The following is a 26,693-nucleotide window of genomic DNA, read 5'->3' as shown; positions in this document are numbered from 1 at the left end:
CTTCCCCTAATTCCTCTTTCATTCCTCTTTTCTTCTACTTAATTCCTCCCTCCCTCCTTTCTCTAGCTTTATTCCTTCCTTCCTTCTTTCCTTCCTTCCCTCCCTCCCATTTTCTTCCCCTAATTCCTCTTTCATTCCTCTTTTCTTCTACTTAATTCCTCCCTCCCTCCCTCTCTTTCTTCTTTCTCTAGCTTTATTCCTGCCTTCCTTCTTTCTTTCCTTCCCTCCCTCCTTCCTTCTCCAGAAGAGCGGAAAGGAATAAAATCAACCTCCTACCACCAGGATAGGCTCTTTTCCCGGTGACCTCATTCTCTTCCTGGGAGGCGATTGGCTCTCCTTGCCTAGGGCCAGCATGGGCAGAGAGTGGGCGGGCCGGCTGTCAGACTCCCCGGCCAGGCGCTCTGCAGGACAGGTGCACCTCTATTGTATCCTTGGCACAGGTGAGCCTCCCTAAGGGGAGATGTGGGTGTGGGTGTCTGTATCCTCATGGGGCCGTTGAAGAGAATCAGGAGGAGGATTCGGAAAGGGGTGGGTGGGTTTTAAATGGCGGCGGGGGGAGGGAATCCTGTGAATTTGCAAGATTCAAGATCCTGGAGCAGAGATTCTATTCTATTCCTATTTATTTTATTTTATATTCTATTTGATTATTATTTTTTCCATTCTATTCAATTCTGTTCCCATTTATTTATTTATTTTCTATTCTCTGTTCTATTCTATTGTCTATTCTATATTCTATTCAATGTGACTCTAAGGCTGATTTTACTACTTTTTTTTGCAGCGGTTGTTAAGCAAATTACCATTGTTGTTAAGTAAATCAGATGGCTATTGTGAATCTGGCTTCCTCCATTGACTTGGTTTGTCCCCACTTCTGGGCCCAAATTTTAATGGTGTGACCATGGTGATGGTCGTAAGAGTGAGGATCAGCTGCAAAGTTACTTCCCCGCTCCATGCGGTTGTAATTTCAAACAGTCCCTTGAGTAGGGGGCTGGACTAGAAGACCCCCAAGGTCCCTTTCGGCTTTATTCTGATTGGTTGGGACTGTGTATGTGAATTGCCTTCTATCCTCGCAGAGCAATTGGAGAAACTAGGCATTTACAAGGGTCCTCAATTTGCCATGGTTCATTTAGTGACCGCTCGGAGATACAATGGCACTGACAAAATGGGCTTATGACCGGTTTTCACATGACACCTCCTCATGATCACATGATCCAAATTCAGAAACCTGAGTCATATTTATGACCGTTGCCGTGACCCGGGGTCACATGATCCTCTTTTGTAACCTTTAGACAAGCAAAGTCCAGGGGGGAAACCAGATTCACTTAACATCCAGGTTACCCACTTAACAACTGCCATGATTCACTTAAGCACTGTGGCAAGGCAGGTCGTCCAATGGGGCAAAGTTCACGGAAGAAATGCCTCGCTTAGCCACAGAATATTTTGGGTGGTCGTAAATCGAGGACCGCCTGCAAAAGAGGACGTGTAGGTTTAGGTTTAGGTTTATTGGATTTATATGCCGCCCCTCTCCGCAAACTCGGGGCGGCTCACAACAATAATAAAAAACAGTACAGTACACAATACCAAATCCAATGCCCACCCATCCAGTTCCAATTTAAATTAATAATCTCATAAAAAACAGTATATATAAAAAACAGGCACACAGTCAATCAATCAACAAAACAACATGGGCAAGGGGGAGGTGTTTTAGTTCCCCCATGCCTGACGGCAAAGGTGGGTCTTAAGGAGTTTACGAAAGGCAGGGAGGGTGGGGGCAATCCTAATCTCAGGGGGGAGCTGGTTCCAGAGGGTTGGGGCCCCCACAAAGAAGGCTCTTCCCCTGGGTCCCGCCAGACGACATTGTTTAGTCGACGGGACCCGGAGAAGGCCAACTCTGTGGGACCTAACCGGTCGCTGGGATTCGTGCGGTAGGAGGCGGTCCCGAAGATATTCTGGTCCGGTGCCATGAAGGGCTTTATAGGTCATAACCAACACTTTGAATTGTGACCGGAAACTGATCGGCAGCCAATGCAGACTGCGGAGTGTTGGAGTGATATGGGCATACTTAGAGAAGCCCATAATTGCTCTCGCAGCTGCATTCTGCACGATCTGAAGTTTCCGAACACTTTTCAAAGGTAGCCCCATGTAGAGAGCGTTACAGTAGTCGAACCTCGAGGTGATGAGGGCATGAGTGACTGTGAGCAATGACTCCCGGTCCAAATAGGGCCGCAACTGGTGCACCAGGTGAACCTGGGCAAACGCCCCCCTCGCCACAGCTGAAAGGTGTTTTTCTAATGTGAGCTGTGGATCGAGGAGGACGCCCAAGTTGCGGACCCTCTCTGAGGGGGTCAATAATTCCCCCCCCCCAGGGTAATGGACGGACAGATAGAATTGTCCTTGGGAGGCAAAACCCACAGCCACTCCGTCTTGTCTGGGTTGAGTTTGAGTTTGTTGACACCCATCCAGGCCCCAACAGCCTCCAGGCACCGGCAAAATGCACAACCAACGTGGTGTAATGTACGACAACCCAGGGATCCAAACAGGAGAGCTGTGTTGCGGAAAAACGTGTTTTGCACAATATTCCTGAATCCAAACGGGAGGTTTAAAAAAAATCCCAACGAGAGGAAAGAGATCCATTCTGGCTGTCCTTTGCTAGCCCTGCGGGAGACTTTCGCGTGCTCCCTTTGTGATTAATTTCTAAAAAAAGAAGACAACACTTGAATTACAAGCCCAGCTGCACACAGAAAAAGTGATGCCCACGTAAAACCTATCCTCCACACTTACCGTATTTTTAGGAGTATAAAATGCACCTTTTCCCCTCTTAAAAGAGACTGAAAATATGGGTGTGTCTTATATTCCGAATATAACTTTTCACCTCTTTTTTCCAGCCCTCACAAGGTGCTAATATTCTTCCCAGCTTGCAGGATTTTTTCATTCTTACTCCCTCCAAAGTAGTTCTTTTCCAGCCCTAAGTCTTTGCAGGCTTGTTTTCATTGCTACTCCCTCCAAAGTAGTTTTTTTTCCAGCCCTAATTCTTTGCAGGCTTGTTTTCATTGCTACTCCCTCCGAAGTAGGTTTTTCCCCAGCCCTAATTCTTTGCAGGCTTGTTTTCATTGCTACTCACTCCGAACTAGTTTTTTTCCAGCTCTAAGTCTTTGCAGGCTTGTTTTCATTGCTACTCCCTCCGAAGTAGTTTTTTTTCCAGCCCTAAGTCTTTGCAGGCGTGTTTTCATTGCTACTCCCTCCGAAGTAGGTTTTTTTCCAGCCCTAATTCTTTGCAGGCTTGTTTTCATTGCTACTCCCTCCGAAGTAGGTTTTTCCCCAGCCCTAATTCTTTGCAGGCTTGTTTTCATTGCTACTCACTCCGAACTAGTTTTTTTCCAGCTCTAAGTCTTTGCAGGCTTGTTTTCATTGCTACTCCCTCAGAAGTAGTTTTTTTTCCAGCCCTAAGTCTTTGCAGGCTTGTTTTCATTGCTACTCCCTCCAAAGTAGGTTTTTTTCCAGCCCTAATTCTTTGCAGGCTTGTTTTCATTGCTACTCCCTCCGAAGTAGGTTTTTCCCCAGCCCTAATTCTTTGCAGGCTTGTTTTCATTGCTACTCACTCCGAACTAGTTTTTTTCCAGCTCTAAGTCTTTGCAGGCTTGTTTTCATTGCTACTCCCTCCGAAGTAGTTTTTTTTCCAGCCCTAAGTCTTTGCAGGCGTGTTTTCATTGCTACTCCCTCCGAAGTGGGTTTTTTTCCAGCCCTAATTCTTTGCAGGCTTGTTTTCATTGCTACTCCCTCCGAAGTAGGTTTTTCCCCAGCCCTAATTCTTTGCAGGCTTGTTTTCATTGCTACTCATTCCGAACTAGTTTTTTTCCAGCTCTAAGTCTTTGCAGGCTTGTTTTCATTGCTACTCCCTCCGAAGTAGTTTTTTTTCCAGCCCTAAGTCTTTGCAGGCTTGTTTTCATTGCTACTCCCTCCAAAGTAGGTTTTTTTCCAGCCCTAATTCTTTGCAGGCTTGTTTTCATTGCTACTCCCTCCGAAGTAGGTTTTTCCCCAGCCCTAATTTTTTGCAGGCTTGTTTTCATTGCTACTCACTCCGAACTAGTTTTTTTCCAGCTCTAAGTCTTTGCAGGCTTGTTTTCATTGCTACTCCCTCCGAAGTAGTTTTTTTTCCAGCCCTAAGTCTTTGCAGGCGTGTTTTCATTGCTACTCCCTCCGAAGTAGGTTTTTTTCCAGCCCTAATTCTTTGCAGGCTTGTTTTCATTGCTACTCCCTCCGAAGTAGGTTTTTCCACAGCCCTAATTCTTTGCAGGCTTGTTTTCATTGCTACTCACTCCGAACTAGTTTTTTTCCAGCTCTAAGTCTTTGCAGGCTTGTTTTCATTGCTACTCCCTCCGAAGTAGTTTTTTTTCCAGCCCTAAGTCTTTGCAGGCGTGTTTTCATTGCTACTCCCTCCGAAGTAGGTTTTTTTCCAGCCCTGATTCTTTGCAGGCTTGTTTTCATTGCTACTCCCTCCGAAGTAGGTTTTTCCCCAGCCCTAATTCTTTGCAGGCTTGTTTTCATTGCTACTCACTCCGAACTAGTTTTTTTCCAGCCCTAAGTATTTGCAGGCTTGTTTTCATTGCTACTCCCTCCGAAGTAGTTTTTTTTCCAGCCCTAAGACTTTGCAAGCTTGTTTTCATTGCTACTCCCTCCGAAGTAGTTTTTTTCCAGCCCTAAGTCTTTGCAGGCGTGTTTTCATCGCTATTCCCTCCGAAGTAGGTTTTTTTCCCCAGCTCTAAGTCTTTGCGGGCTTATTTTCATTGCTATAGGTTATGACCTATAAAGCCCTTCATGGCATCGGGCCAGAATATCTCCGGGACCGCCTTCTGCCGCACGAATCCCATCAACCGGTTAGGTCCCACAGAGTTGGCCTTCTCCGGGTCCCGTCGACTAAACAATGTCGTCTGGCAGGACCCAGGGGAAGAGTCTTCTCTGTGGTGGCTCCGACCCTCTGGAACCAGCTCCCCCCAGAGATTAGGATTGCCCCCACCCTCCTTGCCTTTCGGAGACTCCTTAAAACCCACCTCTGCCATCAGGCATGGGGGAATTGAAATATCTCCCCCTTGCCTATGTAGTTTTTGTGTATGATTCGATTGTGTGCTTGTTTTTTATATATTGGGGCTCTTTTGGATTTTTAACTTAAAACTGTAATTTAGATTGCGAAATATTAGATTTGTTACTATGTTTTGTTTACCATTGTTGTGAGCCGCCCCGAGTCTACGGAGAGGGGCGGCATATAAATCCAATAAATCTAATCTAATCTAATCTACTCCCTCCAAAGTAGTTTTTTTCCAGCTCTAAGTCTTTGCAGGCTTGTTTTCATTGCTACTCCCTCCGAAGTAGTTTGTATCCAGCCCTAAATCTTTGCAGGCTTGTTTTCATTGCTACTCCCTCCAAATATTTTTTCCAGCCCTAACCAGGGGATAAAATAATATGCTGAAACTGACCAGACTAAGGACTCTAACCAGGTGAATACCTAGTAGTTAGATCTCCCCCCTATTTTCCTCCCCCAAAACTAAAGTGTGTCTTATACTCCAAAAAATACGGTAGTTGGATTTAAATGGGAAGGGGGGGGGGATCCTTTGGCCAGGTGGAGAAAGCGGGAATATTCCGGGTCTCCTGAATTTCTCACTCCAGCCCAGTATTGTCAAACAGCCATTTGTTGAAACGTGGTTTTTTTTATTTTTGCCTTGCAGATTGAGATGGTACCCAGCTATTTAATGGAGATCGAGACATAAAACAGGAGACAGGAGAATTCTCAGTGGGTGGGGGAAAAAATCTCAACCGAAGAGGCTTTGGCATCCAAGCTCAGAAGGAAAAAATGGATCGTCTGAAGGTTCTTCGCACTAAAGAACTGGAATTTGGGGGTGTATTTGGTAAGTGGAGAATTGGGAGCCCAGAGCTTTGATATATCCCAGTTCTCAAATTTTATTCTCCCTTCTAATTAGAAACATAGAAACATAGAAGACTGACGGCAGAAAAAGACCTCATGGTCCATCTAGTCTGCCCTTATACTATTTCCTGTATTTTTATCTTAGGATGGATATATGTTTATCCCAGGCATGTTTACATTCAGTTACTGTGGATTTACCAACCACGTCTGCTGGAAGTTTGTTCTAAGGATCTACTACTCTTTTAGTAAAATAATATTTTCTCATGTTGCTTTTGATCTTTCCACCAACTAACCTCAGATTGTGTCCCCTTGTTCTTGTGTTCACTTTCCTATTAAAAACACTTCCCTCCTGGACCTTATTTAACCCTTTAATATATTTAAATGTTTCGATCATGTCCCCCCTTTTCCTTCTGTCCTCCAGACTATACAGATTGAGTTCATGAAGTCTTTCCTTTTAAGTTTTATGCTTAAGACCTTCCACCATTCTTGTAGCCCGTCTTTGGACCCGTTCAATTTTGTCAATATCTATTTGTAGGTGAGGTCTCCAGAACTGAATACAGTACTGTATTCCAAATGGGGTCTCACCAGCGCTCTATACAGCGGGATCATAATCTCCCTCTTCCTGCTTGTTATACCTCTAGCTATGCAGCCAAGCATCCTACTTGCTTTTCCTACTGCCCGACCACACTTAATTCCTCCTTTAAGAACCAGATTACAGCCAGTCCTCAATTTATGCCCACAGTTGAGCTCCAAAATTTATGTTGCTAAGCAGGACAAATGCTAAGCGAGTTTTGTCCCATTTTGCAACCTTTCTCACCCCTAGTTGTTAAATGAATCACAGCGTGACTGTGGGGATGCGGCAACGGTCGTTAAGTATGAGAAATGACTCCCTGGCACCTTTTTTTCAATTCCGTTGTAAATTTGAACAGTCGCTAAATGATTTGTTGTAAATTGAGGACTACCCTGTAGTGGGAAAGGCTGAAAAATGATGATCTCCACGGGGGCCAATCATTTTTCATTGATTTATTTATTAATTTAATATGCTGTCCATTTCATTATGCAAAGTGGGCAGTTTATTTATTCCTTGATCGGTTTATTAAATTTATCTGCCCCCCATTTGACAATCCGAGGCGGCTCTTTGAAGCTTGTCTATTTATTATTTTTTTTAAAAAATGAGTTATTAAATTGATCGATCTGCCAACCATCTCACTATTCAAAAGTGAATCTGGGCGACTGATTTATTTATAAAATTCATCTTGATTAAATGGACCACATTGATTGTATGACCCTGTAAAAAGACGGTTGTGTTGATTGCCTTTGGAATGGGAAAGGGGGGATTTGAGCCCAGTTTTGTAACAAGGGCTGTCCCCTCCTTATCAATAATAATAATAATAATAATAATAATAATAATAATAATAACAACAACAATAATAATAACAACAACAACAAAACAACAACAACAATAATAATACAGTGTTCCCTCGCTTTTCGCGGGGGATGCGTTCCGAGACCGCCCGCGAAAGTTGAATTTCCGCGAAGTAGAGATGCGGAAGTAAATACCCTATTATTGGCTATGAACAGTATCACAAGCCTTCCCTTAACACTTTAAACCCCTAAATTGCAATTTTCCATTCCCTTAGCAACCATTCAGATTATTACTCACCGTGTTTATTTATTAAAGTTTATTTAAAAAAATATTTATTAAAGGCGGACGAAAGTTTGGCGATGACATATGACGTCATTGGGTGGGAAAAACCTTGGTATAGGGAAAACCCCCGCAAAGTATTTTTTAATTAATATTTTTTAAAAACCGTGGTATAGACTTTCCGCGAAGTTCGAACTTGTGAAAATCGAGGGAACACTGTAGTAATAAATTTATTGTCATTGTCAAAACAACGAATTGTCATTGGCAACGAAAGTTGTGTGACACCCAGAGACCAGTCCCTCCATACATAAAATCAGAATAGGTAAATTTAAAAATAAAATAAAAAAAAGAATAAAAAATAGAATGTCCCACCCACTACAAATTCCCCACCCTGAACCACTCAACCATCTACATGACAAACCGAGTAATATTGTCCAACAGTTCACTGATGGTGACCCTTTAGTTCGTTGTTAAGTGCGAGTACAGCTCTGGGATAAAAACTATTCCGTAAACGTGTGGTCCGAGTTCTAGTTGTTCTGTATCTTCTGCCAGAGGGCAACAATTCAAAGAGATTACAAGCAGGATGAGAAGAGTCTTTGAGAATAGTATGCACCTTCCCAGAACAGCGAGGTGGGAAGATGTCATCCAGGGCGGGTAGCTGGAGCCCAATGATGTTCTGGGCAGTTTTAATAATTCTCCGTAGAGCTTTTTTGTTCGCTACAGAGCTGCTCCCATACCAAGCTAGAATGCCGTATGTCAGGACACTCTCAATGGTGCTGCGATAGTAGGACAACAGTAGATGCTGAGATAAATTTATCTTCCTGAGCATTCTCAGGAAGTGCAGCCTCTTTTGTGCCTTCTTCACAAGCATATTAACATTCATAGTCCATGAGAGGTCCTCCGAGATATAAGTGCCCAGAAATTTGAAACTCCTTCTTGTTCTCCTCTTCCTCCTCCTCCCCTTTTCCTTCTCCTTCTCCTCCTTCCCCTCCCCTTCTCCATCTTCTTCTCCTCCTCCCCTTATTCCCCTTCTTCTCCTCCTCCTCTTCTCCTCCTTCTTCTCATTTTCTTTCTTCTTTTCCTTCTCCTCCTCCTCCCCTTCTTCTTCTCTTCCTTTCCCCCCTCCCCCTCCTCCCCTCCTTCTTTTCCTCCTCCTCACCCACTTCTTCTTCTCTGTCTTCTCCTCTCTTCTCCTCTCCCCCCCCTCCTCCTCCTTACAGGAGTAGCCGCCCTCATGGTTCTGATGCCCGGCACCGTCTTCTACCTCCTGCTGGTCTGCAGGACGGAGCAGGCCAGTGCGCTGAGCCCCCCCTGGCCGCTGCCCTCCCTCCGCTCCCTCTGGAGCCCCCAAGACTTTGCTCTGGTCCTGGGCTGGCTGGCTTTCCAAGCCCTGCTCTACCGGCTGCCCCTGGGGAAGGTAAGTGTCTTGCTAGCCTCAGTTTTCCTCATCTCTATAATGGGAGGAAACGTTGTATGGGGTGGGAGATCTGGAAGAAGACAAAGGGTATTTTTCTGGGGGAAATTTCTTAACAGTGAGAACTATTAGTTAGCTGGGTGTAAAGTTGCCTCCCATCTTTCCAGTGAGGGTTCCATCTGCAGGATTTTAAGAAGGGGTTGGAGGAAATTACAAAACAACAAATAGACCTACAACCGAAGTTATTTTTATTAGGTATATTAATATGTAAATATAGGGGGGAAAAACCCACCCCAATATATCATATTATGTTCTGCCGGGCTCTCTGATAGGAGCCTCCCAAAAATTCAAGGGTACAAATTTCAGACACACACACGTTTGAAAATTCAAAACAATGTTCTTCATCACAAAATTCAAAATAAACTAAGCACTCTTTTTGTAGAGCACTCATCCCAAAACAACCAGGTAGTCTGTACAATTTCCCTTAAGCAGTCATTAAGTACCTAGCTAGCAGCTGTGAAGAAACTTCACACCCCTTCTTCTTCCAACGAAGTGACACACACACACATTGCTCTGCTTTGTTTTCAAAGGCGTGAAAAAGCAACAAAGTCCAGAAAACACAGGATTCCTGACGAACTGCGATCACATACTCTTCCACAATGGCCAAACCCACATGCTGCTATTTATAGCAGCAGCCTTAATTACTGGAGCCCCACCCAAACACAGGTTTCTTCCCTTATTTCCTGTAATATGTTCTCATTTGGTCTCTTCTATGCATAATTCTGCGCTTGCGTGGGTCCAAAACGTCTTCATCCGAATCAATGGAAGATAATGGAGATTGACTGCCTGGGCTGTGTGCCAAGCCCCCCTCTGCCGAGTCACTCCCACCTTCTTCTTCGTCCCAGGAAACTAAACTCTGCACTGATTCTGTCGGCAATAACACAGGCCTGTGACATGTTGAAGTTTCCCCTGCATCCACCTCCACATTCCCTGGGGCAGGAGCTGGGCCAGATCCAACCACAACAATATTATATATAATAACAGCGGCTAGAATTGCTTAAGCGCAAAAATGGAAAAATATATGTTAATATATATATATGTATTAATGTACACAAAGCATATGCAACAAAGACAAATTCCTTGTGTCCAATCACATTTGGCCAATAAAGAATTCTATTCTTATTCTATTCTATTCTATTCTATTGATATTCATATTCTGTTCTGTTCTATTCTATTGATATACATATTCAATTCTTATCTGTTCTATTCACCCTCTGGTGGAATGATGATAAAGAAAGTGCTAGAATGTGCAGATATGGATAGGCCGAGAATGGAAATAAAAAAAAGACGAGAAACTGAATATTATCTGATTGGGAGCGTATGGTACAACTAGTTAGAGAATAGAAGTAAAGAATAGTAATGTAAAAGTAAAATAAGATGTGATTAAAAAATGTAGCATATTTAAATTGCATGTCGGTGGGTGTCGCACATTGGTGGCTGTGGCGCATAGTTTGAGCGACAGGGAGTCGCAGCAGAGGAATGAAAGAGCCACACGCGGCTCCAAAGCCGTGAGTTGCTGCTGACTTCTGGATTAAATCAATCTTTTAATTCTCAAGTGCCCCATTTGGGTGGGTATTAATTTCTGCTTTGTTTGACCAGGTGGACTCCTGGCAAAGATCTGATGAAACTCTCAAGATTTTAGTTATTATTTTTTTTATTCCCCAACAGATCACGGAAGGAAGCCCTCTTCGGGACAAGAGCCGGCTGCAATATCGCATTAACGGTAGGTTATTTCGGGACCATGAAAAGGCTTAGAAAAAAATGAAGGAATCAAATGGGACGGGGGACAAATGGGGTGAGCGAGAGGGGTCTTTTAGTGTTTCCAGAGAGAACTACTGAGCCAAGGGCCTCATCAGCCGTGGATGAACCCACGAAAAGAGCCATGGTGGTGCAGTAGTTAGAGTGCGGTACTGCAGTCTACTTCTACTGCTCACCGGCTGCCAGTAGTTTGGTAGATCAAATCTCAGTAGGTTGCAGGTGGACTCAGCCTTCCAGCCTTCCAAGGTTGGTAAAATGTTGGGGGCAATAGGCTGATTCTCTGCAAGCCACTTAAAGAGGGCTGTAATGCACTGTGAAGCGGTATGCGGTGGTACCTCTACCTACAAACACCTCTACTTACGAACTTTTTTTGCCTCTTCTCAAGAACCATTTTCCACTTACAAACCCGAGCCTCCGAAACTGTAACCGGAAAAGGCAGGGAGAAGCCTCCGTGGGGCCTCTCTAGGAATCTCCTGGGAGGAAACAGGGCCGGAAAAGGGAGGAAGGAGCCTCCATTGGGCCACTCTAGGAATCTCCTGGGAGGAAACAGGGCCGGAAAAGGCAGGGAGAAGCCTCTGTGGGGCCTCTCTAGCAATCTCCTGGGAGGAAACAGGGCCGGAAAAGGGAGGGAGGAGCCTCCATTGGGCCACTCTAGGAATCTCCTGGGAGGAAACAGGGCCGGAAAAGGCAGGGAGAAGCCTCTGTGGGGCCTCTCTAGGAATCTCCTGGGAGGAAACAGGGCCGGAAAAGGGAGGGAGGAGCCTCCATTGGGCCACTCTAGGAATCTCCTGGGAGGAAAAGGCAGGGAGAAGCCTCTGTGGGGCCTCTCTAGGAATCTCCTGGGAGGAAACAGGGCCGGAAAAGGCAGGGAGAAGCCTCCGTGGGGCCTCTCTAGGAATCTCCTGGGAGGAAACCGGGCCTCCACCCTCCCTGTGGTTTCCCCCAATCGCACACATTATTTGCCTTTACATTGATTCCTATGGGAAAAATTGCTTCTTCTTACAAACTTTTCTACTTAAGAACCTGGTCACAGAACGAATTAAATCCATAAGTTGAGTTACCACTGTATATAAGTCTAAATGCTAATGCTGTTTGGGGTACAAATCCCTCCCTGCTTTTTTTCATATTGGGTAGGTTTTTACGCCATGCTGGTCACAGCCCTGACACTGGGCGTCGGATTGGCTGGGGGGCTGCACCTGAGTTACATCTACGATCACATCCTACAGCTGGCCTTCACCGCGACCGTCCTGGCTTTCGGCTTCAGCGCCCTTCTCTATTTGAAGGCTCTGCTGGCCCCCGAGACGGCTCTGGCTCCCGGTGGAAATTCAGGTGAGGGTCCCGCCAAAACCTGGAAAAACTGAACGGGAGGCTGTGAAATGAGGAAAAACCTGGAGGAAGGGTCTCGATCCCTGTTGCAGTCTTGCCTGCCTCTCTGAAGAAAGACTAGCGTAGAGTTTCTCCCCCGTGGCGACTTTAAGATGGTAGAATACCAGAGTGGGAAGGGGCCTTGGAGATCTTCTAGTCCAGCCCCCTGCTCAATAAGGGGACCCTAGTCCAGTGATGACAAATCTTTTTTGATTCACATGCCAAAAGGGAAGGTGTGCATGTGTTAGCACGTGCGCATGTTCCCACACCCATTCCTTCCCCCATGCATGCGCACAACCTCTTCACTGCCTTTGTGCATGTGCACAATTCGCACAGGCTATCAGAGCTGCATTTGCGGAAACTAGGTCAGCCCAACCAGCTAACCAACCCAACCAGCCAGCCACAGACCAGTAGATATGGAGTTGAAGGCTTCAATGAAACCCAGCAGCAGTAGGAAGTCTTGGAAAATATATATTTACCTCTTATTTACACTACTACTGTATACTATATATTATACACACATCACACTAGTATCTCACTAGTGTCTCACTACAACTATTTCAGTTACAATAACTCACAGGAACCAACAGATTAATACAGCGATACAGCAGCTTAAGAGCACACTTCACACAGAGCAGGATCAGGAGTCAGAGAGAGAGCAAGAAGCTCTTGCATAGTTAAATACTTTTCCCATAATTGCTAGGTTGCTGCATGCTCAACTGCCTCAGAATGAACAACAAAGGCCTATCTTCTGCATCAAGATATTATCTCAGGATTTTTAATTCCTGACACAGGCCTCACTGAAGCCTGGGATGGTAAAAAAAACAGCTCAATGGGCCAACTGGAAGTTTAGAAAAATGGACATCCGGTTTGCCAGTTGTGCTGTTTTTCACACTCCAGAGCCTTCAGTGCGAAAAACAGCACAACGGGCAAAGTCCATTTTCTGAACTTTTGGTTTGCCTGTTGGGCTGTTTTTTCTCACTCTAGGGCTTCAGGAAGCTTCTCTAAAAGCTCAGGACTGCAAAAACAGCCCAATGGGCAAACCGGAAGTCTGTTTTTCCAAACTTCCAGTTTTCCCGTTGTTGTGGTTAGCTTTGGCCCAGCTCCTGCCCCAAGAAATGTGCAGGTAGATGTGGGGGAAACATCCACATGCCGCAGGCCTGTTTTGCTCCCAATGGAATCTGCTGACGAAGCCTCCTCTGACCAAGGAAGCGTGAGTGACAGGGAAGAGGGGAGTTTGGCCAACAGCCCAGGAGGAGATCAATCATCTGTATCATCCTTGGATTCTGAACAAGAATTAATGACACATCCACACATGTGTAGAGTGATGCATACGAGGCAACAACTGAAGGATTATTACAAGAGAAAATGAGGCCACCTGTGGTTGGGTGGGGCTGCTGTAATTAGTGCTACAGATAAAAGTGCAACCTGGTGTTTTAGCCTCATGGCAGTTTATCTGATTCATTGTTTCGTCAAGATTGTGGTTTTTGTGCTGTTCAAGATTGTATGTGGACTCTCTGGACTTTAGAATTGGACTCAATTTCCCAGTTATTGGGAGAGCAATTGGATTGCATTTCACCTGTGCCTTGTGTGTACCAGAAAATCCCTTTGACATTTAAAAAGGGAGCTGTTTCTGTTTTTCTGTTTATAAAAACTTTTGGGTTTTCCTTTTATCGTGTGGTGTGTATCTTCCTGGACTAATTACCCTGTAATTACGGGCGGTTGAAACACGCCGGCAGAACACCCGTTGGGTGGTTTTTTGCACTCCATGCTTCAGGGAAGCTTCCCTGAAGCCTCCAGAGGGTGAAACAGCCTTCCCCAAGGCCGAAAATCGGCTGGCTAGTGCACACATGTGCATTGGAACTGACGATATGGCTCTGCGTGCCACCTGTGGGACATGTGCCATAAGTTCACCATCATGGCCCTAGTCCATTTCAGACAAGTAAAGTGGCCGTCCATTCTCTTCTTAAAAGCCTCTACTGTCGGAGCACCCACAACGGAAGAGGGAGTCAAGCTATTCTCCAAAGCACCAGAAGGTAGAACAAGAAGCAATGTTTGCAAACTACCCTATTTATTGGAGTATTAGTTTTGGGGGAAGAAAATAGGTGGGAAAAATCTGCCTACCATATTTGACTAGAGTCCTTAGTCTGGTCAGCTTCAGCACATTATTTTATCCCCTGGTTAGAGCTTAAAAGAAAACCTTATTCGGAGAGAGTAACAATGAAAGAGCCTGCAAGCCAGTAAGAGCTGGGAACATCGTTAGCACCTGGTTAGGGCTGGAAAGAAATTTATTCGGAGCAAGTAGAGCAATGGAAAAGAAGCCTGCAAAGACTTAGGGCTGGAAAAACATTATTCGCAGAGAGTAATGATGAAAGAGCCTGCAAGGTAAGAGCTGGGAAGATCGTTAGCACCCAGTTAGAGCTGGGGGGGGGGGGGGAATCTTTGAAAAAAGCTACATTCAGAGTACATTCAGATTTTAGGCCTCATTTAGGGAGGAAAATGTGTGTCTTATCCTCCGAAAAATACAGTAATCAAGAACAGAACCTACCTGGAACCTCTGGGACAGGGACCTCTGCAAAAAGAGGCCTAAAATCAGGTTTGGTCACATGATGCCTCGATTTATGACCAGCATGGTTTATGATGGAAATCCCAGACTCCATTATGTTGAGGACTACCTGCGTTTCCTTGCTGGGAAAGTAATAGAGCGATGACCATCTCATTCATTTAAGAACTGTAGCATTCACTTAATGACTGCTACAAAAGGAGTCATAAAACCAAGTCTGGTCACATGAGTGTCTCAGCTTACAACCGTTACGACTTACAGTAGACATTCCAGACTCTCTTATGGTCATAAACTGAAGGCTATAGGTAGCCCTCGACTTACAAAAGTTCATTTAGTGGCCATTCAAAGCTACTATGTGTTCTGCCGGCGTGTCCCAACCGCCCGTAATGACAGGGTAATTAGTCCCAAACAGACACACACACACCACGATAGAAGGAAAACAAAAGTCGTTATCAACAGAAAAGCAGAAAAAACTCCCTTTTTAAATGTCAAAGGGATTTTCTGGTACACACAAGGCACAGGTTAAATGCAATCCAATTGCTCACCCAGTAACTGGGAAATTGAGTCCAATTCCAAAGTCCAGAAAGTCCACACACAGTCTTGAACAGGGAAACAGCAAAACCACGATCTTGACGAAACTATGAATCAGATAAACTTCCACAAGGCTAAACCAGCACGCTGCTCTTTTTATCTGTAGCACTAATTATAGCAGCCCCACCCAACCACAGGTGGCCTCACTTATCTCCTGTAATAATCCTTCAGTTGTTCTCTCCTATGCATCACTGTACGCATGCGTGGATGTGTCATTAATTCTTGTTCAGAATCCAGGGATGATACAGATGATTGATCTCCTCCTGGGCTGTCGGCCAAACTCCCCTCTTCCCTGTCACTCACGCTTCCTTTGTCAGAGGAGGCTTCGTCGGCAGATTCTATCGGGAGCAAAACAGGCCTGTGGCATGTGGATGTTTCCCCCACATCCACCTCCACATTCCTTGGGGCAGAGCTCACTATGGCACTGAAAAAAGTGACCTATGACTGTTTTTCACGGTCACTGCCTTTGCTGGTCACATGATCCAAATTCAGACACTTGGCAACTGTTCTGTCTGGGTTCCCTCAGACCTCAACACCAACTGGAAAAAACAGCCAGACACTCTGGTAAAAGCCAAAAGTATTTTATAACTGGAAAAAATAAGCACAGAGGAAAACCTGTTCTTCCCAACAGACAGGATATAATACGGTACAGCAGGGTCCTGATGTCCAGTCAATACAGCAAGCTTCTTGCTGGCACACCCCCCCAAGGTTTCAATAGTCAAAGGCACAAACCAGGATTCCAAGACGCCAAAGTTCACAGTCAGGTCCCACGACTCTCAAAGATAAAACTCCACAAGCCAGGAAGGGTGGGTCTGCCTTTTAGCCTTTCCCAAGAGCACCACACCCAAACCCAGCTGTTGCCACTTTAATGCTGAAAGTATTTAGCCAATTGATTCCGTCTCTGAGTAGCTCTTCGTTGTCGCAGATCAATTATGGCTTGTGCACTTTCCTCTAAGGAATCCAGGCTGCTTGCTGGGGAGAGCTCCCCCTGGTGGGACTCTGGCTGTCCTCCCTCTTCTTCAGCCTGGGATTCCTCCTCCTCGTCTGTCTGCACCTCCTGTTCCTCAGCCTCTCCCTCTGAGCTGGAAACCGACAGAAGGTCAGCCGTTCCCGGAGGGGCCTCAGACGGAACCACAACAGCAACTGGCATGTACTTATGACTGTTGCAGTGTCTCCGGGCTGACACGATCCTCTTTTGTTGACCTTCTGACAACAAAGTCAATGGGGATGCCGGATTTGCTTAACAAACCGTGTGGCTCATTGAACAACTGCAGTGATTCACCTAACAACTGCAGCTGTAAAATGGGACGAAGTTCACTTCACAAATGTTTCACTTAGCAATGTAAATTTGGGGCTCCATTGCGGTCATAACCTGAGGACCAAGTGTATCCATATTGGGAAGTTTCCCTGAGAAGAAGGAGAGGAACGAAGGTCGTTCCGCTCAGCCAAGGCATCTTTGACAGTTTCCGAAAAAGTTGTGTTTCTTGTTTTTTTCCCTCTCCTGCTGCAGGAAACCCCATTTATGACTTCTTCATGGGCCATGAGTTGAACCCGCGCCTTGGGGTCTTCGACCTCAAATTCTTCTGCGAGTTGCGCCCGGGTCTCCTTGGCTGGGTAAGCGTGCTTGTCATGGCGGTGAGGAGGAGAATAAGAAAGAGGCATATTTGTCAAGGGCCTTCTGAGAAGAATTATCTATCCTGGGAACAGCTTGCTGCCAGCGGTCCAATTAACAGGGCCATGTTAGCACAACTGGAGAAACCCAAATCTAAAGTCACGAGGGTATCTCCACCCGGGTTAGAGTTCATTTCCTTGCCTCTCCTCCCAAAAGCCCATCACACGAACCGTACATCTTCTGCCAGTGTATCCTGCAACTCCCAGCAGCTTCCGTCCAGCTGCTGAACAAAGGCTGACCTTGAGAACCCAAAAGGAGTGTTCCCAAGTTCCCCCAGTAAGAAACATTCCAAAAGAACATAGCATAACCTCTGTCGTCAGGCATGGGGGAATTGAAATTTCCGTTCCCCCTAGGCTTATAGAATTTATACATGGTATGTTTGTATGTATGAGTGGTTCTTTAAATTGGGGTTTTTAGATTGTTTTTAATATTAGATTTATTTACATTGTCTTTTTATATTGTTGTTAGCCGCCCCGAGTCTTCGGAGAGGGGCGGCATACAAATCTAATAAATACAATACAATACAATAATCCCAGCGGCCAGTTAGGTTCCACAGAGTTGGGCTTCTCCAGGTCCCGTCGACCAGACAATGTCGCTTCACGGGGCCTAGGGGAAGAGCCTTCTCTGTGATGGCCCTGGCTCTGGAATCAGCTCCCCCTGGAGATTCCCACTGCCCCCACCCTCCTTGCCTTTCGCAAGAGTCTTAAGACTTATTTATGTCACCAAACATGGGGCAATTAGATCAAGCCCCCCCTGACTACCAATTTGATCTGTGGTTCTGACTGAGTTGGTTGACTGTTTTTAATATACGGTAGTGGGATCTTAGCCTATAGTTTTAATTAATTAGATTTGTGTACACATTGTTTTATATTGTACCCTGTGAGCCGCCCCGAGTCTTCAGAGAAGGGCAGCATACAAGTCTAAAAAATAATAAATAAATATAACAATAACAACAATAATAATAATAATGTGGCAGGCCAAAACCTCCAAGCTGTCTAGCTCTTGCTAACACTTGCCTCCAGAACTTGTGGCTGCCCAAGGAGAAACTCACAAGACAGCCATTTGTCCAGGGGTATCCTACATAGGGGGCTGGACTAGAAGACCTCAAAGGGGCCCCTTATTTGATATTCTGTGTTTTGCTTGGGATTTGGAAACTTTGACAAGCTTCATCAGCCATACACTGTCTTCATATCCGCAAGAATCTGTTGGCACAACCCAGAAAGTGAATAACTCAGATAAGTAAGTAAGTAAGAAAGGAAGGAGGGAGGGAGGGAGGGAAGGAGGGAAGGAAGGAAGGAAGGAAGGAAGGAAGGAGGATCAATAAGTTTTGTGGCATACAAATCCGAATAAATAAACAAAATAAATGTTTCTTTCTCCTCCCTCTCACAGGCCCTGATCAACATGGCAATGTTGGTTAAAGAGACGGAGCTGAGAGGCAGCCCGTCTCTGGCCATGATCCTGGTTAATGCCTTCCAACTTCTCTACGTGGTGGATGCCTTCTGGCATGAGGTAGGTTAAACCGTGGCCAGCAGGGGAAGGGGAGGGGGTAATTTTTTTTTAACGTTACCCTTGCAACGTGGGAGAAAGAAATATTATTTCCCCAACTCGTCAACTCCCAAATCATTAGGCTAGCCAATAGTTTTAGAGGTATAAAGGCTGGTCGCGCAATCTGGCTTGACTCACTACTTTGAGTGATCGACACCCGTATGCACACGGCTGGATGAAGCCAGAGCGGTCTTTCTCAACCTTGACCACTTGAAGATGGGTGGACTGCAACTCCCAGAATTCCCCAGCTGGATTCCCATTCTTAAAAGTTGAGAAAGCAATTTGGTGGCTGATGTTTGTGAATATTTTGCAGGAAGCCGTTCTCACCACAATGGATATCATCCACGACGGCTTCGGTTTCATGCTCGCTTACGGGGACCTGGCCTGGGTGCCATTCCTATACAGCCTGCAGTCCTGCTTCCTCGTAACTCACCCCCAGAAGCTGAGCCTGCCCCTGGCGGGGGGCATCGTGCTGCTAAATGGTGAGTGAGGCTGCAAACGGGCCCTCTGAGCATGTGCAGAATACTTTTGTCGTCTCTTGCTTTGAGTGAAGTGGGGGGGGGGAAAGAGAGGGATTTGGACTAGGTCTCTAAGGTCCCTTACCACTTTTATTATCCTATCCCAGGGGGTCAGCAACCTTGAAACACTGAAAGAGCCACTTGGACCCATTTCCCACAGAAAAAAACCACACCGGGAGCCACAAAATCTGGGTGGGTGTGGCCAACTCGATGTCAATCACTCCCGCCCAGCCACATGACCCCTTAGCCACGCCTACCCAGCCAGAAAACCATTCACTCTCTCTCTCCCCACCTATCACCTCCTGCTCCCCGGTGTCTTTCTGCCTCTATCGCTCTCCCTCCCTTTCCCTCTCTCATCCCCTCTCTATGCAGTATTTAACTCAGGGTTTCCCAACCTGAACAGTTTGTCCATGTGAACTTCAAATCCCGGAATTCCAGTCAACGTGGTCATTGATCAGCATTCTGGGAGTTGAAGTCCATATAGCTGGAAGTTGCCAATTTTTGGGAAGCATTGATCTAAAGCAGCGTTTCCCAACCGGTGTGCCGCGAGACACTGTCAGGTGTGCCGCGGCGAGAGGCGGCGGAGGAGAGTGGGCGGATCGGGCGGGCAATGGGGCAGGGCGGAGAAGCCAGGGGCGCGTTTGGCCGGAGGCACCGTGGGGAGGCAGGGGCAGCCGTGGCTCCCTTTACTCCTACTGCCGCACCACCCTGCCCCTGCTCCCCACGGTGCCTCCGGCCAAACGCGCCCCTGGCTTCTCCGTCCTGCCCCATTGCCTGCCCGATCCGCCCACTCTTCTCCGCCACCGCCTCCTGCCTTGGGGCGAGGAATCCGAGAGTCCGGGACTGTGTGGCTTTGCGCCATGAAGAGAAAACGGCCGACTTTTCCCTGCTGCCGTTTTCTCTTCATGGCGCAAAGCCAGGGCCGCCGATAGACGAGTACTACAGGGAGCGCGCTACCGGGCCCCAGGCAAATTGGGGCCCGCAGTCAGCGGCTCCTTGCACTGAGCTCCCGCTCGCAGCTGTCCCCTGGCTCCTGCTCAATGCCACGGTTTTCGGCGCTGTCCTGCTGGGCCCCAAAGACGGAAGGCAGGAAGGAGGAGAGCTCCATTCTTCTCGCCTTTTTCCCGCCTTCCTTCTTTGGGGCACAGCAGGACAGCGCCGAAAACCGCGGCATCGAGCAGAAGCCGGGGGACAGCTGCGAGCGGGAGTCCCAGGAGGGAAGTACCGGCAGCGCCCCGCCCAGCTGAAGCTTCACTGGCGTCGGCGGCAAATGTCCTTTGTGGCCCGGTGGGAGGGGGGGGCTGCAGCGGCCGCAGGCAGTCGCAGGGAGATGGCGGCGGCGAGAGGGAGCTCCAGGCGGCGGCGAGAGGGAGCGCTCTCTCTCTCTCTCAGCTGACTGCAAGCGGGAGCTCTGACGTGGCGGTCAATTGAGAGAGAGAGAGAAAGAAAGAAAGACATATAAGAGAGGCAGAGAGAGAGAGAAAGAGAGACATAGCAAGAAAGAGAGACAGCAAGAGAGGCAGAGAAAGAGAGAGAGAAAGAGAGACATAGCAAGAGAGGCAGAGAGAGAGAAAAAGAAAGAGAGACATAGCAAGAGAAAAAGAGAGACTTAGCAAGAGAGGCAGAGAGAGAGAGAAAGAGAAGGAAAGAGAGATAGCAAGAGAGGCAAAGAGAAAGAAAGAGACATATAGCAAGACAGTGAAAGAGAGAGAGAAAAAAGCAAGAAAGAGATAGCAAGAGAGACAGAGAGAGAGAGCAAGGGAGAGAGAAAGACAGAGGAAGGGAAGGAGGGAGAGAGAAAGAGAGCAAAAAAGAGAGGAAGAAAGAAAGACGGATGGAGAGAGAGAAAGAAGGGAAGGAAGGAAAAGAGAGAAAGAGGGAGAAATAGAGCGAAAGGGAGGAAGAGAGAGGGTTTTTTTGTCCAAACTTTTCTTTAGGCCCCCCCCCCCCTTTCAATGTTCCCCAGGATTTTGAAAATATGAATAATGTGCCGCGGCTCAAAAAAGGTTGGGAAACACTGATCTAAAGCAGTGTTTTTCAACCAGTGTGCCGCGACAGACTAGTGTGCCGTGGAACATGGTCAGGTGTGCTGCAAGAGGGGAGAGAAAGAGAGAGAGAAAGAGAAAGAAAGCAAGAGAGAGAGAGAAAGAGTGAGTGTGAGAGAGAAAGAAACAAAAAAGAGAAAGAAAGAGAGAGATAAAGAAAGTGAGAGAGAAAAAGAAAGCAAGCGAGAGAGAGAGAAAGCAAGAGAGAGCAGGGGGAGAGAGAAAGAGAGAGAAAGCAAGCAAGCAAGCAAGAGAGAGAGTTTGTGTGTGAGAGAGAAAGAAAGAGAGAGAAGGAGAGGGAGAGAGAGAAATGTGAGAAAAAAGGGGAGAAAAAAAGAGAAATGAGAAAATGATTGAGGCAGAGAATGAGAGGAAAGAGAGAGAAACAAAAGAGAGAAGTGACCCTTGATTTAAAGCATATGATAAAAAGCACCCAAAGAATAAGAGAGAAACCCCCCCCCCCAGCCCTCACCTCTTTTTGGAAATGGTTCAAGAGTGTGTATACACACACACACAGGGGGGGGGGACAACATGTATAATACGTACTATCTTAGAGTGTCATTTTGGTTGGTGGTGTGCTCCAGGATTTTGTAAATGTAAAAAATGTGCCGCAGCTCAAAAAAAGGTTGAAAATCACTGATCTAAAGGACCCTGTCTGGAGAAAAAAAAGTTGAGCTGGATTCCCTCAGAGGTTCCTTCTAACTCCAGGATGCCATGATTCAAGATACCATGGTCATCTCAGTATCGTTTTTTCGTTTTGCAGGCCTGGGGTATTCCATATTCCGCGGGGCCAATTCCCAGAAAAACACCTTCCGACGGAATCCCACTGATCCCAGAGTGGCTGGTAGGTAGCTTCACACATTTCATTTTGTGGGGCTGGGTCCACAAGAGAGACTTAACCCAGTTCGAAACTCGGCAAGTGCATTCACACAACATGGTGGGGCTTGCTTCTGTTTAACCTAGACCAGGGGTCTCCAACCTTTTGGACCTCAGGGACCACTAAATTCATAATTTTAAATCTCGCGGACCACTAATATGATCTTCCTAATGATTGGCAGGGTGGGCGTGGCTAGGTGGTCATGTGACAGGGTGAGCGTGGCCAACTTGATGGCATTCACATCGAGGGGTGGCTCGCTGGCCTCTACTCGCCCTTCCTCTGCCAACCACTACTCGCCTGCCCGCCCAGGCTCCTTAGGTCCCCAACACCCTATTTGGACCGGGAGTCACTGCTCACAGTCACTCATGCCCTCATCACCTCGAGGCTCGACTACTGTAATGCTCTCTACATGGGGCTACCTTTGAAAAGTGTTCGGAAACTCCAGATCATGCAGAATGCAGCTGTGAGAGCTATCATGGGCTTTCCTAAATATGCCCATGTCACACCAACACTCCGCAGTCTGCACTGGTTGCCGATCGGTTTCCGGTCACAATTCAAAGTGTTGGTTATGACCTATAAAGCCCTTCATGGCACCAGACCAGAATATCACCAGGACGGCCTTTTGCCGCACGAATCCCAGCGACCAGTTAGGTCCCACAGAGTTGGCCTTCTCCAGGTCCCGTCGACTAAACAATGTCATTTGGCGGGACCCAGGGGAAGAGCCTTCTCTGTGGCGGCCCCGACCCTATGGAACCAACTCCCCCCAGATATCAGAGTTGCCCCCACCCTCCTTGCCTTTCGTAAGCTCTTAAAAACCCACCTCTGTCATCAGGCATGGGGGAATTGAGATATTCCCTTCCCCCTAGGTTTATAAAATTCATGTATGGTATGACTGTATGTATGACTGATCTCTTAAATTGGGTTTTTTAGATTTTTTTAATATTAGATTTGCTTACGTTGTCTTTTTATTGTTGTTAGCCGCCCCGAGTCTGCGGAGAGGGGCGGCATACAAATCTAATAAATAAATAAATAAATAAACACCAAGCTGGTGCTAAGCAGTCACCACAAGAAAGAGTTGGCAAAACAGCTCAGCTGAAATTGGAGCTGACTACTGAGAAGGAGGCTCAGCAAAAGCACCTCACTGAGGACTAGGAGCATAGGCTTTTCAAGCAGAGGGAAGACCTGAGGGAGTGCAAGGCCAGGTCCTGGCACCTGGAGGTTCAGCAGGCTGAGATGGTCAGCCAGTTCCAGGCCATGTTGCAGTCCCACTGGAACGAGGCCCCCTGCCTCTTCGCCGCTAGTGGTGCTTCCCTCCAGCCTTCGCCCAAAGCCCCCCACCAGGAGGCCGAAGCAGACCCCAAGTTGGAATTTCTGCCCACTCTGACCCACACAAAAAGACCCTGAAGGGGGAGAGTCTGTGCAGCAACACACACGTCCATTGCATGTATCCATATTGATTGAGTGCAATATAAAAAATGCAAATAATTTTTCTGCGGACCACCAAAATTTGCTCGTGGACCACCAATTGGTGACCACTGGTCTGGTCCATCCCCCTGCTCAAACCAGAGACCCTGCTTTCACTCTTTTTTAAAAAAAATGTTGTATTAGTTTTCAAATATATTTTTAAAAAGACAAATAAATAACGATGAAGAAAAAATAAGGGGTTTTAGCTGTTTTTAGTATTGGATTGTCACATGCTGTTTTTACCACTGTTGTTAGCTGCCCCGAGTTCATGGAGAGGGGTGGAATACAAATCCAATAAATAATAATAATAATAATAATAATAATAATAATACCAAACAAAACAACAAACAAAAACAACAACAAAATTATAATATCAGTCAACGAAGTGGTGGAAGTGATGTGCCGGTGCCTGGAGGCTGTTGGGGCCTGGATGGGTGTCAACAGACTCAAACTCAACCCGGATAAGACGGAGTGGCTATGGGTTTTGCCTCCCAAGGACAATCCCATCTGTCCGTCCATCACCCTGGGGGGGGGAATTATTGACCCCCTCAGAGAGGGTCCGCAACTTGGGCGTCCTCCTCGATCCACAGCTCACATTAGAGAAACATCTCTCAGCTGTGGCGAGGGGGGCGTTTGCCCAGGTTCGCCTGGTGCACCAGTTGCGGCCCTATCTGGACCGGGACTCATTGCTCACAGTCACTCATGCCCTCATCACCTCGAGGTTCGACTACTGTAATGCTCTCTACATGGGGCTACCTTTGAAAAGTGTTTGGAAACTTCAGATCATGCAGAATGCAGCTGCGAGAGCAGTCATGGGCTTACCTAGGTATGCCTATGTTTCACCAACACTCCGCAGTCTGCATTGGTTGCCGATCAGTTTCCGGTCACAATTCAAAGTGTTGGTTATGACCTTTAAAGCCCTTCATGGCACTGGACCAGAATATCTCCGAGACCGCCTCCTGCCGCACGAATCCCAGCGACCGATTAGGTCCCACCGAGTGGGCCTTCTCCGGGTCCCGTCAACTAAACAATGTTGGTCGGCGGGCCCCAGGGGAAGAGCCTTCTCTGTGGCGGCACCGGCCCTCTGGAACCAACTCCCCCCGGAGATTAGAACTGCCCCTACTCTTCCTGCCTTCCGTAAACTCCTTAAAACCCACCTTTGCCGTCAGGCATGGGGGAACTGAAACATCTCCCCCTGGGCATGTTTAATTTATATATGGTATGCTTGTGTGTATGTCTGTTAGTATATGGGGTCTGTTTTAAATCTTTAAATATTTTTAAATTTGTCAAATTATTTATGATTTGTTTCCACGTGTTGTGAGCCGCCCCGAGTCTTCGGAGAGGGGCAGCATACAAATCTAAGTAATAAATAATAAATAAATAATAAATCAGCAAACATTCAGCATTTCTGCATTACTACATTGGATATTTCATTAAATCCTGTAATATACATATTAATTAATTGTTCTTATTGGGAATAATAAAAAAACAATATAGTAAAGCCAAAGATATCTAATATTACATATCACGACTGCAGCCAGAATTACCTTCGCCCAATATTGAAAAAATACAGAATCCCCCTCAGAAAAAACAGTAATAAAATATGTAATTGTTCTGAAATTGACAAACCTACGATGGAATTAAGGGGCCAAAAAGATTCCGAGTATTATGAAATATGGGCACGATGGCACAGATGGATTGAGTTAAGAAATAGGAATTAAAATATACATAAAGATCAATAAAGAATATAAATATGTAAATATGAATGGTTTGAATAGAGATTTTGTGATGGTATGAAATAATAAGAATATTACTGTAATTAATTAATACATGTATATTATTATAGGATTTAATGAAATATCCCCCTTTCACTCTTCCTCCCCCCCTCCAGGGCTCCGGACAATCCCTACAGCAACCGGTCGGCGCCTCCTGGTCTCTGGCTGGTGGGGTTTTGTGCGACACCCCAACTATTTAGGAGACCTCATCATGGCTTTTGCGTGGTCCTTGCCCTGCGGTAAGTGTCAGCCGTCTAGGAGAGGCTCCGGTTTCGTTTCTCCGCACCAATCTTAAACCGGCTTCCTTTTTGGTTTCATTGCAGGGTTCACTCACATCTTGCCTTATTTTTATATCATCTATTTCACCTTGCTGCTGGCTCATCGGGACGCCCGGGACGAGCACCAGTGTCTCAGGAAGTACGGACTGGCGTGGCATGAATACTGCCGGCGTGTCCCCTACCGGATTTTCCCGTATCTCTACTGAATTCTTAAATCCCCATTTCCAGAAGGTCTCGGAGCGGAATGGACTCCTGGCTTTGTGCCAGTGCCAGAAAGAAGCCGGGAAAACATATCAGCCATTCATAATAATAATAATAATAATAATTTATTAGATTTGTATGCTGCCCCTCTCCGAAGACGCCGAGATGGCTGGATTTTTCTATCAATAGACATTCTCTTGGTTTTTACGTAGCCTGGAGATCGTCTTCCATTGACTGCATCGCTTGTCTTCCATTTGTCTAGATTTTGTTGGAGACAGGAAAAAAAAGACATCTGGAATCGTTTTTATCGCAATAAACTGATTATTAGGGTGCAGAATAACAGAGGTAGAAGGGCCCTGAGAGGTTTTCTAGCCCACCTCAATGCTCATACAGGAGACCCTATATCCACGATGGCAAACCTTTGGCAATGGCACACGAAGCACCTTGCCTATTAGTCTTCCAGGTTTCTGGCGTGCGTACACATGTGGCAGCGACAAAAACTGGTGTGTGCATGTGCTCCGGCCAGCTGATTGTCAGGTGTACATACCCGCCAAAACCCGGAAGTTCGGCTTTACCGAAGCACGATCCCTTTGCATCAGCGGCAGTGCCGAAAACCAGCCTGTGCATGTGCGCTGTTCGGTTGATCGCCAGGTGCGCATTGCACACTAGAACCCAGAAGTTCAACTTTTCCGGAGGGCGGCCCTGATGAGTATGCGCGTAATGTTTTTGCGCGAAAAGGTTCGCCAAAACTGCCCTGTATCCTTTCGGACAAATGGTGGTCTGCCTTTTCTTAAAACCACCAGTAATGGAACAGCCATAACTTCCAGAAGCAACACCCGTCTCAGCTTGAACCTCCAAGTTAAGAACAAGCCTTAACAACATGTTATTATTAAAGTGATGTGCCGGTGCCTGGAGGCTGTTGGGGCCTGGATGGGTGTCAACAAACTCAAACTCAACCCAGACAAGACGGAGTGGCTGTGGGTCTTGCCTCCCAAGGACAATTCTATC

General features: G+C 46.5%; 1 protein-coding gene across 1 annotated transcript; it reads left to right on the top strand.

Moving 5' to 3' along the window:
* The first annotated feature begins 292 nt into the window (after nucleotides 1–292).
* On the top strand, nucleotides 293–26,693 carry TM7SF2 (transmembrane 7 superfamily member 2). The gene is made up of 11 exons (XM_070766752.1): nucleotides 293–440; nucleotides 5,718–5,897; nucleotides 8,780–8,976; nucleotides 10,702–10,756; nucleotides 11,926–12,120; nucleotides 16,821–16,924; nucleotides 18,372–18,491; nucleotides 18,841–19,009; nucleotides 21,854–21,934; nucleotides 25,323–25,445; nucleotides 25,530–26,693. The coding sequence occupies exons 2-11, from the start codon at nucleotides 5,843–5,845 to the stop codon at nucleotides 25,688–25,690; spliced, it is 1,260 nt and encodes a 419-aa protein (XP_070622853.1). The 5' UTR covers nucleotides 293–440; nucleotides 5,718–5,842; the 3' UTR covers nucleotides 25,691–26,693.

Source organism: Erythrolamprus reginae, chromosome 13 (genome assembly GCF_031021105.1).
Source record: "Erythrolamprus reginae isolate rEryReg1 chromosome 13, rEryReg1.hap1, whole genome shotgun sequence".
NCBI classification, from domain to species: domain Eukaryota; kingdom Metazoa; phylum Chordata; class Lepidosauria; order Squamata; family Dipsadidae; genus Erythrolamprus; species Erythrolamprus reginae.
Note: the sequence above shows the minus strand (reverse complement) of the source record. Positions and strands in the feature narration are given on the sequence as shown.

Excerpts from the sequence above, each read along its gene's own strand:
- TM7SF2 (XM_070766752.1), top strand. The coding sequence starts at position 5,843 with ATGGATCGTCTGAAGGTTCTTCGCACTAAAGAACTGGAATTTGGGGGT. Across the intron at positions 10,757-11,925 it reads GCTGCAATATCGCATTAACG|GTTTTTACGCCATGCTGGTC; the intron begins GTAGGTTATTTC and ends CATATTGGGTAG. Across the intron at positions 12,121-16,820 it reads GGCTCCCGGTGGAAATTCAG|GAAACCCCATTTATGACTTC; the intron begins GTGAGGGTCCCG and ends CTCCTGCTGCAG.